Genomic DNA, 12,740 nt, shown 5'->3' on the forward strand with positions numbered 1-12,740 from the left:
TATTGCTCAAACCACTCTTTAACCATGACTTTTTGAAAAAGTCACAATGGAACTGTAGGCCTAGTTTACAAACCACAGTGCTTGGTTATGCATAATGGACTGCAACCCAACCCAACCCAACCCAACCCAACCCCATAGGAATTTAGGGCAACGGGCTGTACAAGCAGTGAGAACCACGGTGCCAGGAAATACTGAGCTGGACATGGGTATTTTCCAGATGAAGCTCAGTGGCTTTATAACCAGCTCTCTTGTTCCTTGAATCGTATTCCTCACAGCTCAATGTGGATGGTCAGCAGAATGAAAAAGAGGAGCGTTGTGGGGATTTTCCTCAGCAGAAGTGATTTTTTCTTCTTTTTTTGTGCAATAGATTAGGCAAAAGTGCCAAGATTTGTGAAAGCAGGCTGAGAGAGTGACTTTTGTTCTCTCCTCACTGGTGTTATTCAACGGACATCTGCTCCTAGTTTCCCCTTACAGGTTCCTTGGGGTGAGTTTTCATCATGGCTTTGGCGCTGCAGAAATAAACCTTTCCAGAGTGAACGTGAACATGCCGTCCTCGGATTTCAGTCCAAAGACACTGGGGGAGTTAGACACACATGATGGGCGAGACCGGGGGAGTCGAAAACACGTCACTTTCCTCCAGCTGGGCCTTTTTGAAGACTTTCACCAGGCAGGCCCAGCCGCACGCCAAAGAAAAGAGCGAGGTCTTCTCCAAGGAGCAAAAGAAGGCCTGGTTGCTCCTTGGGCTTCTGACAGCCCCCCAGACCGCTCTGGCAGCCTTTGAGGAGCTTCTGGAGCTGGCCGAGCCCTGTGAGCCACAGAAGACAAGAGAAACGTGCGGCTGAGCGTCCCGGGAAAGACGCCTTTCAGAGCCTTCCTAGCTCAGGAAAATCAGAGAGGAGACCAACCCACCCACCCACCCATCCACCAACCAGGGGTGTCTGCAGGTCCAAAAGGTCAGGAGGGTAGCCATGGTGGTGCGATTTAAGCTTTGACTGGTTTTTAAGTGCTGTGAGAATATCCATCAGTCTGGGGGCGGGGGGGATAAGCAAACTGGATCAAAGCAACATTAATATGTTCAGTCTTATGGTTGCAGGATTTGCCCTCTTAAAAATGATCTTGTTTGCTGGACACACAGCACAGGGCCTCCTCTGTTGCTCCCCGTTCAGGGAAATGTGCTCCTTTGGGAATTGTGTCAATCCAGCAGCCTCCTTCTACCCAGTCCTTTCTGTTTGGGTTAGTTAATAGCCATTTGAATTTTTTAAATCCCTCTGCAACGATTTCTATGTTGTTTTTCACTGTTTCCCACTTGGAGTCCCCTCTGAACAGAAGAGCGGATATCAACTGAATGAGTCACAATAAATCGCCCCAATAAAATGCCAAAATGTCACAACGGCTTGCTGATTCAGCATGAGGTGCCCCAGTTTGTGAGAGGAGGAGACCGAAAAAAGGAACTGGGCCCTGAGTTGGGTGACGTTTGTTATCAGCTGCGGGTGGCAGTGGGAAAATTCGCTCTCTGCCCTTCCGCCTCCACATGAGTTAGTTTTCTCAGATTCAGTTTGACTGCCGCCTCCTTTGCAGAGCAGCCAGGCTGGAACAGAGAACCTAAATGGGATCTCTTGCTCACACCCTTTGCAAAAACCATTCCTTTTCTGCCACCTGCAGGAGGCCAGGCAAAGCTTAAATTAATCACCGTCCACCAGACAAATCCATACCAAGCACAGGGACTCTTTAACAGTGAATCCCAGGGCCAGCCTGCAGCCCCAGATGGAAGAAACCATGTGTGAAAAGGCCAAGTCCCTTTCTTTTCTTGTCAAATGCAGCTCAAAACGTGCCGGGTAAGCAATCAGAACAAAAGGATTGTGGTGCTTTATTTGGAACGGAGCTCCAGAAAGAAGACTTGCGTGATGAAGTGGGCGCAGACTTCTCACCAGATTGCCTGGTTAGTTCTGCATTTCTTGGCGATCTTCGTGGACAACTGCTTGGCGGGCCCACCCTTTTCTGATTCAGCTCCATGGCTGCGATATCTGGCCGCGGTAGCTTCAGCAGCCCAAAGATTCAGCGTGGGTAATGGCCTCTTCTGTCCTTCAACCTGCATCTTTCAGTAAATAAAGAAATGCATAAATAAATGCACAGCCATCAGCCACAATTCGGAGGGTTTTTTTTAAATGGGGCTGGAAGTGGCAGTATCAATGGCTGCTCACCTCTTGGCGTTTGATCCCTCTGGAATGGAAGGAGGCGTCTCCTCCATAGCAGCACCAGCCTCCTCTCCGTCTCAGGAAGCTCCCCCAATGGACCTGTTGGCCACAGGGTGCCAGCTGAGATGTGCCCTTGGCCTGATCCAGCTCGGGGGCTCTTTGGACACCTTTCATAGGGGTGCCCAAGAATTCCTTACCCCCGTGAAGCCTGAGTTAGTGAAGTCTCTCAGGCCAGTTCAGGGCCTTGGGGTAACGTTCCACCATGTCTTCCATGATCCCACCTTGATCCCCTGGTTAGCATCAGGCCACCTTTTCCTCTTCTGTGACCGGCCCTTGTCTCTGGGGAAGCAACTGAACCCAGAACTGCCAAAGAGAGAGCTGGAGTTAAGTCTGTATGCAACGCAAGCTGGACTAGAGATAAGCATGGGAGATTTTCCTGGATCAAAGAGATGGAGAGCGTGGGAAATCTTCTCTCCATCTGAGTGCCTGGCCGTGCAAAGCCATGCCTGGGCGGCTGTTCATCTGGGGAGAGCGTGAAACAACATTTTGCCTCCCTGTATCTTTCCAGCTGGCATCCAGGCCCAACAAGTGTTTGGCCTGCATCAAGAGAGGCATTGCTGGAGGACGTTTCCAGAAAAACTTTTAGAAGGCAGAACTTGCAGGATTGAAACCGTTTCGCTCTGATCGGAGCACCTGGAAAGCGCCTTGTTCTGTGTTAGGAGATCACATCAAAAATTAAATTGTCCCCTCTGTGCCAGAAGGAATCGTGTTAAGAGTCTTCCCTCTTCAGTTTCACTGCTTTTGCATTTAAGACCCCAACTGATGATGAAATGGGGCTTCAAATGCTTGTCTTTCCAAATCACGCCCCAATTTCATGCGGGGGCGGAACTCCAGCTGGCCGAAAGAAATGGTTGCCTTGATCTAGATTAAACGCTTGGGAAGGACAATGTTTCAGCAAAAGCATGGAGAGGCTTGGGGGCCCCTGAGGGGCAGAGTCTGTGTCTTGAAGGTAGACTGTTGAGAGAAGCTGCAGGAGAGGCTCCTCTGCCAACCCAAGAGAGCAGAAGTGGGATAAGAAGACGCTGATTCTCCTGAGTGAGTGTTCTGACTTTTTCTCATCTTCCAGCCCCAGGACCTTTTCTCGTCTTCCACTCTGGAAGCTTGTCAACAGCCATGCCCAAGTCCCCGGTCACCTTGAGTGAGTAGGAATTCTCTCTAAAGACAAAGAAAAACTTCCTGCATATTGGAGGAGGCGTGCTGAAGCTGCTGGGCTCCTCAGCTGTAGGGCCACAAACAATGCCCCCTTCTCAAAATCAGTGGCACCCCTTGCTTGAGATGATGTCCAACTCTCCTGGGATGACAATAGGAGGAGATGGTTTTGCACCAGAAATGACCAATACAGGTAGTCAAGAAGGACTAGCAAGATTAGATGTGAGCTAATAGTATCTGTTTCTCACTTGCCCCACCTTCTCTTCCTGCTTTTTACCCCCTTACTTTACATGTTGCTTCCTCTGTTCCTTGCATTGTTTTCTGATTTATGCAGATCAGCATCCAGGTTGTTGGTCTTGAAGATCGATTGGAACAAAAACATCTTCTGACAAGGCCATTGCCTCACCAGCAAGTAAGATCACCTCTATCTCTTCACAGTGGGGGGCTTCCAGGGTGTCTGCTGGTTTCAAGAAGGCTGCTGGGTGGTGGGGCGTCTGGGGAATTAGAGAAGATATCATCGTCTCCTGTGGCAAGCTAGAGTAGAGGGGAGGTTGGAGTGCAGAGCAAGAGAAAATCCAACCCTGAGCAGAGACCTCCAGAGAAGAGATGCCATTTGCCCAAGGGTGAGGATAATGTCTCTGTCTCTCCTTCCTCCCTCCAAAGGTCTTGGAGCCACTAAGATTTAAAATGGGCTGCAGCTCTGCTCTTGGGAGGGGGAGAGGGAGAGACCCTTTGCAAACTCAGCACAAATGGCTGAGTTCTCATGCAACCAAGATGTTGTGATGGGCGAGCAAGCTGAAATCAGCTGGCCTCCTTGGATGAACCAAAGCTGGCCTAGGATCCAAGCTCTGGGAAGCACGTAGAAAAGGGATGGACCTTGGACTGCACCCCTGTGGCTGTTATCCTGACTTTTTTCACCTTGCTGTGCAGACACTCCTGGTGGTTTGCATCGCAAGGGACAGATATTAATCACAGTTGCCCATTCAGGCTTGGCTAGGTTCAAGTCCTGTTAAAAACTTGGTCCTGACACATTTGGGGACATGCACACATCTGGGGACCGCAGGCAAGAATTCATCAGGAGGCTGCCAGCTTTGGACTGAAAGCCGCAGAAGCAGAGTAAGCAGGTGGCTGCATTGCTAAACCAAGGCAAGTCCGTCTTGGTGGAGCGGGGGACTCTTTCGCAGCCAGATCCCAAGCAAGGGGAGACTTGGCAGACAGGTTTTGTTCTGTGGTCGCCTTGACCTCGCTCACAGCCTGAGATTTCTGCTGTTTCCCTTTTCTTCCTGCTGTTTCCAAACACCTGACAGCCTTGGTGTTGAGCACACAGAAGCTCAGCACGCAGTTCTACGGGCGTCCTTATCTCCCACCTAGAAAGTAATGGTTTGGCCAATGGCTTGGTTTTTTCCCCAAAAAGCGTCCCCAAAACGTGAACTCTGCTTAGGTCACGTCATAGGAAGAGGGGTGGAGATCCCTGGGAGGTTCTTTGGCCTTAAGAAGGAAAGAAGTCCCTCTGCAGCGTGGCCAAGCTCTCAGCATGTCAAATGTAGCTCTTCAGACCCTCCCATTGTCTTGAGAAAAGGAGCGGAAGGACAACAACAGCCTGTTTGTTGTGTTCTGTGAGTTTTGATGCTGGTCAGCCTTGAATTTTTCTGAGAGGGCCAGGAGATGCAGGGCTATGTGTGATCATGCTTCCTTTGATTAAGGAAGATGGCGTAGCTAAGGGCCGGAGAGACATCCTCCCTCGGGTTTGGCCACTAACGGCAGACCATCCAAAGATGGATGGAAGTTGAAGCAGGCAGTGGTTACATCCAGCTGCAGGAAGGAATGTGATGGTCTCTGCATTTGGGAAGGGCGCTCTCCCATCAGCCACTGTGTTTTAGGACGGCTGTTAGGACTGCACAGATGACCAAAGCGTAACACATCTGGCCAAATGTTTCTTCCACATCTGCTTGTGATTTCCATTAATCACACACCCAGCTGGCCTTCTAGCCAAATTCCAAGAAAAAGACTGGCTCACGTGCTGGATCTGTCTTGTTGCTTTCTGGTCCTGATGTTGTGCCTCCCCCCCACCCCCCTACTCTGGAAGACTGGCTGGGTCATGGATGCAGGAGGAACATGTTGACACCAGCTTCTGTGGTTGGCTGCTTCAAAGGAGGTGGCTTGCAGAAGTCCAGGTGGGAAGCAGAGAACATCTGAACCCCATGAAATACTCAGGTTTATAGGGGATGGATTGACCGAGCTATCGGGACCATGTGCTCAGAAAACTGAGTTGCAAGGACCTCATGAAGAGGGGCCTTTGTAGAAACATGACTGCTTTGTAGAAGAGGAGGACTTATATCTGCTGAGGTTGCATGGAAAGACACATGGGATAGTCTGGTGAAAGCGGGGAGGCAGTTGTTCACAAAAGCAGGAAGCAAAGTGGAGGTTCTTGGGCCTTGGGGGGAATGGGATGTTAAGACTTGAGACTCCACCAGTCTTCTCCAAATCTGTGGCCCCTCCCCAAAGATGCACTGGAGCACAGCTGCAAGAGCCACTAGTTAGATTTGCAAGCTAGAAAGCACCAGGACGGTGTTTCTCAACCTCAGCAACTTTAAGATGCGTGGACTTCAACTCCATGCTGGCTGGAGAATTCTGGGAGTTGAAGTCCACACATCTTAAAATTGCTGAGGTTGAGAAACACTGTACCAGAAGGAAGGAACCAAAAATACTCTAGCAGCATATTTAGGAACTTCGGAGCTCGAACAAGTCTCCTAAACTGTTGGTTGTTTCACACTACAAGCTTGGGGATTTTTGAACATCTCAGAACATCTCAGTTATATCTAGGATCTGACTGTCTCTCCTCTCCCTTAGAGCTCTGGCAGGGGAAATGCAGCCTGTTCTTTTAACATCTTATTGTCTGGCTTGTGCAGTTCCTCAAGAGAAGGGATGTAGAGAAGGGGGCCCTTCTTGGGCAAGAAATTGCTTGGCTGCAAAGCTCCAATGGGGTGTCACAAGAACACACCCTGAGCCCTTTCATCAGATAATACAAGTTTTTTCTTTACAAATCCCACTTTGGATTTGATTGGCCCTGTTCGACTGGCTTCTATGGATGCCAAGGAGTCCTGCTCAAATTAAGAGCCCTATATTTGAAGATGGCCTGGGAACGTGGGGTTGGTGCGCCTTTTGTAAAAAAAAGAATGTGTTTGGGGGCTGACTTGTTGGTGGTCAGGGGCTGAGTCAGGCTTCTAAATCAGGACATCCTGTTTGGGGTTGGGAAGAAAATGTGCTGAGATAGTTGTATGCATTGTTTTGCAGACACAGCTAGCGAGATCTCTTTGCAAAGAATTAAGATGCCAGAGGCAGCTGGAAGCTAGAATAGAAAGAACAGCTCTGAAAGTTTCCATCAGAGGTGAGAGCCAGGATCCTTAATCCCACGGCTCTCTCTTGCAGTGCTTCATGGGCCAACACCCAAAAGTGTGAAAAGTCAGTCCCACCAACTCAACAAAGGCATGCTGTAACCTCTGATACTTATGCTAAGGTCCCAGGTGACGTTTTTGGCAGCCCCGTTCCATTGGCATACCTTCTGAGAAGTTCTGCTCTGCCCTCAGAAATCCCTCGTTCTGAGTCGCCCATTCTCTTTTGAGTTCAAGAGCAGAGTAGGGTCTGTTCATTAGCTTTTAGCTTGAAGGGATACTCCATGGACACGGTCTGTCCCACCGAGCCAGGGCACGTAAAGTATTGGGTGGTCAGGACACTGCTTTCGTTTACCTTATACCATTGCCCCATCGTATTGACCAGATGGAATCTGACCTAGTAAACCACATTCATACATGCCTCGTACCGTCTTCTTGGCGGAACAGTTCCTTTCACACACATTCTGCTCCTCAGAGTAGCCACAAGGTCTGTTTAAGCAGGAGGGATACACAATGTGACAGGAGCTCGTGCTGGTGGGCACAGTAGGCACCAAGGGGAGGAAATCCCATTCGTGTAGCGGTATTATCCGTAGCCCTTAATTACTGTCCTTCGGTCTTGAGGATACAAATTTCTTGTCGCGTCTCAGATGTTGGAACCAGGGCCACAACCTCCAGTCAGTTTGGAATTGCTCAGCAGATGGATCCATTTCATTCCCGAATGGTCCGTTTTGACAGTCCCCGGATAGGCAGAGTTCTTCTTTAACAAGTCTCCCTGGAGCGTTTCTTAATGAGGAAAATACATTTCCTTGTCGCGTAAAGGTTCCAGAAGGGCCGTGGCCCAGAATCTCTCTGAGGCCGGCCCATTTAGGATTGCTGAGGAACAAGGAAGATCCCTGATGGAATAAAGAGTGAATTAGATGGACACACCTGGGAATTTTGCTTCTCAAGTGGCTCACACACTGGGATTTAGTAAATGGTGAAGAAATCCATCAGGGGAAGAAAGGAAATATTGACTACCCCAGAGCAGGATACTTGCAGGATCGAAAATGCCTAGACAGCCCCCACGTGTTGCCCTGATCTTCTTGGAAATTTTCTAAAAAATGAGGGGCTGAAAAGCCACAAGGCCGTTCTTTCTGGAAAGAAGTCATGGTTGTCCCTAGAAAGAGCAGGGCTCCTCGCTCTGCCCGGTCCAGAACCTTTCTTTTGTCAGATACCCCCAAGACCGGATCCCCTTCTGTCCTTGGGAGAGCTCCGATCCTTTATGGATCGGCACCCCCGGGCCGATTCCAGGACGGCAGAGCCCTTTCTGCCTGATTCAGAGTCACCCAAACCGCAGCACCCACCAGGACGGAGGGAAAACAAAACAAACACGAAGTTCGCCAAGGAGTTTCCTCTTTCCAGAGGGCGACCAACGATAAAAAGGCACACGCGCAGCAAACCCAGCCTGTGCCTGTTAAGAAGGCGGCTGGAATGGTTCATTAAACAGGAACATTGCTTCCCCTCGCCTGCGGGTATTCTTCATTCGCGGGGGGTCATTATTGATGTTTGGTTTGTACCCTCGGCAGGAAAAGTTCCCGCACGGCCGACTCAGCTGAACTGGCCCTGGCTTCGCTTTCTCCCGATTCTTTCTTCCAGCATCGCCTGCGGACGGTAAGCATGCTCAGGTCAAGGACCTGTCTGAACCCTGCGTTTCCTTGGTTCATTTGTCTGGCTGGTGAGGTTAGAGATGTCTTGCTTTTCTGGGCTTCGGGAGGTCGTCTGAACTGGAGAAACAAAACGAATCCAGACTTTATTGTACCTGGCCACGCCCTGGTGGCTTTCAGCAGAAGTGGTCCTCGGGAGCCACGTTCAGGGAGAGGAGGACAGATTGGGAGGGTCAAACTGAGCAATGATTTGCGAGCCCTGGCATCTTGGCCTCGTCCTATGATAGTCCAGACGACCAAAGAACCTTGGATCTGGAACTCTGGAGTCATATTCTAGTTCACCCACAACTTTGGGAAGACACTCAGGTCAGGGTCTTGTCCAGATGGATTTGCCTCAACTTCCTCGCACAGACCCACTGTCCATCCGTTTCCTTGCCACCACACGTAAAACCTGGCCATGAAATGTAAACGCTTCCACTGGAACGTTTTTGCTTGCCTAGAAATCCCTTGCTTGCCTTTCAAGAATCGCCAGCTCCAGCTTAGCGTTCCCCATCAGGCTCCGTCCAGCAGGATCCCCAAGGAGAAGTGCGATGCTAATAGTAAATGTGGGTGTTTCGGGGTTGCGTTCTTAGGAGGGGGTCAGATCCTAACCCATCTAAGTTTTGTGTTCCCATCCATATTGTCTTTGACGACAGTTCTGAGTATTGCAAGCGATGCCATTAGTTACGGCCATTAAAATTTCAAAGCTCACCAGTGCCTTTCTTTCAGGAAAGGTTGGAAAAAAATGTTAGCCTCCTATTTATTATGGATTAAATTATTTACACCACTGTGCTCAGCTTGCCAAAGTATTTTTGTCTTTTTTAAATGTCAGCTAGAAGAAGTCTGCTAGCGCTTTAATATAATTTGGTCTCACGTGGGTCTCTGGCAGATGTTCCACCACCACCAGCTTATCTGCGTTGTCTCTCCCGCAAAGGATTCTGGGGCATTTTCAAGGCAGCCTAGTCACTTCCTTTTGGAGAATGCTGTATTAAGTTTCACTATTACTTTCTGTGCATTGAAATCGGCCTCACTTTTTTGAAACTGCGTCACTGGGTGGGGGTCGTCCAAGGAAGAAGATGTTGCAATCTTGCCCTTCAGTGTAGAAATTAGGCTATGCCCTTCTCCGTCCATATCAATGAGTTCTGACTGGCAGCAACGGTCCTTTGGCCTGGCTGCTGCACAGCCTCTCCAGGCAATCTTCGACGGGGCTGGCTCTCCCTGGCTTGCCCTGTCTATCTTCCCTCTTCCGTGCTTCCTAGCCATTATGTAGGTTACCTTGGCACGATGTCAGGTTTTTGACCAATCTGTGTTCCAACAGGACATGGAAGCGCTGGATAATTCTTCAGACTACAGTGACTATTATGATTTGGATTTTAACAACACTGTTAGTGAAATATATAACAGAAGACCAAGCAAAGACTTCCCGACCATCGTTCAAGTCCTTGCTGTTCTCATCTACAGCGTCACCTGCTTCCTAGGTCTACTGGGCAACAGTTTGGTCATTGCAATTATACTCAGGATGAAAAAATCGGTCACCAGTATCTGGTTCCTCAACTTGGCAGCAGCTGACTTTCTGTTTAATGTCTTCCTGCCCTTGAACATTGCTTACACGGCCATGAACTACCACTGGGTTTTTGGCAGAGACATGTGCAAAGTCACCTCTTTACTTCTCAACCTCAACATGTACACCAGTGTATTTTTGTTGACAACCATCAGCTTTGATCGTTGCATTTTGGTGATTTTCCCAGTCCAGTCCCAAAAACATCGGACTCCTACAATTGCCTGGTTGTTCTGCATCCTAATTTGGGCGACTGGTTTTTTAATGAGCTCCCCTTCCCTCGTTTTTCGAGACACCGCAGCCTTACAGAACCGCATCACTTGTTTTCATAACTTCTCCTTGTCCAGCTCTACAAATGACACCACCCTTGGCCCTCGGAGACATAGAATGGTAACCATAGTTCGATTCTTGATGGGGTTCATCGTACCAATGATCATTATCACAGTATGTTACATTACCATAATTTTTCGGCTGAAAAAGAACCGTCTTGCCAAGTCCAAGAAGCCCTTGAGAATTATTGTTGCCATTATAACCACCTTCTTCTTGTGTTGGTGTCCCTATCATACCTTCTCTCTCCTGGAAACGCAGCACCACTCAGTTCCAAAGACCGTGTTGGAGACCGGATTGCCCCTGGTCACTGCCATTGCTGTTTCGAACAGCTGCATGAACCCCATCCTGTATGTCTTCATGGGCCAAGATTTCAAAAAGTTTAAGGTAACCATCCTGTCCAGGCTGGCTAATGCACTGGCCGAGGACACAGTCCATTCCACCCATTCATTCACGCGCAAGAGCTTCCCAAAACCCAGTACAGTGACTGAAAAAGAATCCATTTTACTCTGAACTTTGGAACCTAACGTGGATTACAATAGTTTATTGGTTTCCAAGCATGATCCAAAGCCCCTCGTGGTTATCTTGTTGGATTACTTCAATGGTTTCAGAACGAGCATGGATTTGGCTTGATGAATCTAAGCCAGTCACGGTTATGTCATTCTAACTTCACTCTTCTCATCAGAGCTTTTTGAAGGCTATGTCATAAACACCTACTCCTGACTGTATAAGCACACTTCATGGCCCAGGAAGGCCGAGCTGTTGAACTTCAGCCTCTACGCTCTTCACTGCATCCTACAAGTTCTCGGCAACAAACATACCTGAGCTATGGGAAAAGCTGTGTGCTCCTATTCCCTGCTCTGAGCATTGAGAAGTTTAGGGTTAGCTGTCTTTAGACAGGACACTGAAACAGCGGGTTTTTCTAATCATTTGTACCTGTATAGCCCTGGGTGTGATTTTTCATTCTATCACCTTCCAGGTGAGCAGACATACAAGAGGCAACCTGACCTGATTCTCTAGCACATTTTCAGCAATACCCCATTTTCCCAGTGGAGAATTTGATTCTAGTAAAAAAGTCTTCATTCTACGCTATAAATCATGCTTCGGGGAATGATCATTTCATACAACTCTGTCCAGCAGCTTTCTCTCTTGTTGTCTTTTCTGCGAGATTTCATAGTCCATTAATAAATCTTTTCTCTAGGAGGTGGGCTGAGCATTCTGTCTATCCAATTTTATGCACAGTTAAATTGGGAAGTAATTCATTTTCCCCTCTTTTTCTTTTCACTGAATAGACTGAAGTCTGAAGTGCTGAGCAGAAGCCAACCCTGGGTCTATAGGTTATTAAGTTGGTTTTACTTATCCCAGATCTAACAAAATCACTTTCGCTTGGGGGTGGAAAGACAGGGACTGTGAGTCCTATCCTGCCACAGGCTTCTACCGTAACACGTTTGAAGTGTTATGCAGGACAATATCTCCTCCTCTTGGAGCAGATCAACAAGGATTTCTAACTACCAGTGGTTCACAAATCAGGGGGGAAAAGGAAGTTGTGAAAAACTTGTTCTGTCAGGAATGATCTCCTGCATGAAAAAACAATCTTTGGCTCAGGATACAGCCGTCCCACAATCTTTTCCAGCTGGTGAATCCTGAGGATTTAGTAAATAAGAGTAGCTCCAACTAGAGACATGAAAGTCAATCAGTCTCAATCCAGGCCATATCAGTATGACAAGCATTGAAAAATTAGTCTGTTGTGTCAAATTTTCTGCAAACGATTAATAATAAAAAAGTATGCACCGCTAATTATTGTATGTAACATTCTTAATATGAACATGTTTCTACACATCTGTACTTAAGATATGGTGGTGGGTTTTTTTGCACTCTGCATTTCTAAAAATATCTGTTTTTCCATAAGCAGTTTCCCAATGTCCATCTTTTTTAAATGAAAAAAATTCCAAATAGTGACATCCCATAGCATTTTTGTTGCGAAGTGGAGCATACGTTAAATAAAGAATTTTGTGCAACGTTTTGAGTGAAGGAATATTTGGAGAGGAATACTAGTAAGGCCAGATCACACTATTTCTCCTGAAAAGAAATCTTCATTGGATTTGACATTCTCATCCACGCAAGCCTGAACTCATTTGATTTTTGCTCTGTATAATCTAATAGAAAGGACAGGCATTCAGACTCATAACAGAAGAAACTGATAACTTGAAAACCCTTTTGGAGCAAGAATTTTTCTCTGAAAAAAAGGAAACTGTTTTTAAACTTTCTTCAGAGGCAAATGTCCTTCTGGTCTCCAGAATGTTAAAACTTCTTTTAAATTATTTATTTTATTATGTATTAACTCAACGTATACGGCTGCCCCTCTCAACAAGTGACT

At 47.7% G+C, this 12,740-nt stretch overlaps 1 protein-coding gene across 2 annotated transcripts; it reads left to right on the forward strand.

Moving 5' to 3' along the window:
• The first annotated feature begins 462 nt into the window (after positions 1 to 462).
• On the forward strand, positions 463 to 12,160 carry CMKLR1 (chemerin chemokine-like receptor 1). Of its 2 annotated transcripts, none has more exons than XM_025170059.2 (4): positions 463 to 3,290; positions 3,739 to 3,816; positions 8,362 to 8,446; positions 9,797 to 12,160. In XM_025170059.2, exon 4 carries the CDS (start codon positions 9,800 to 9,802, stop codon positions 10,874 to 10,876), a length of 1,077 nt encoding a protein of 358 aa, XP_025025827.2. In that variant the 5' UTR covers positions 463 to 3,290; positions 3,739 to 3,816; positions 8,362 to 8,446; positions 9,797 to 9,799; the 3' UTR covers positions 10,877 to 12,160. The 2 variants fall into 2 exon arrangements, with proteins under 2 accessions (XP_025025827.2, XP_025025828.2); XM_025170060.2 differs by having other exon boundaries at positions 463 to 953.
• Positions 12,161 to 12,740: the final 580 nt, after the last annotated feature.

Source organism: Python bivittatus, unplaced genomic scaffold, assembly GCF_059951505.1.
Source record: "Python bivittatus isolate LINGU-HERP-01145 unplaced genomic scaffold, Pbiv_v1 ctg000100_np1212, whole genome shotgun sequence".
In the NCBI taxonomy this organism is placed as follows: Eukaryota; Metazoa; Chordata; class Lepidosauria; order Squamata; family Pythonidae; genus Python; species Python bivittatus.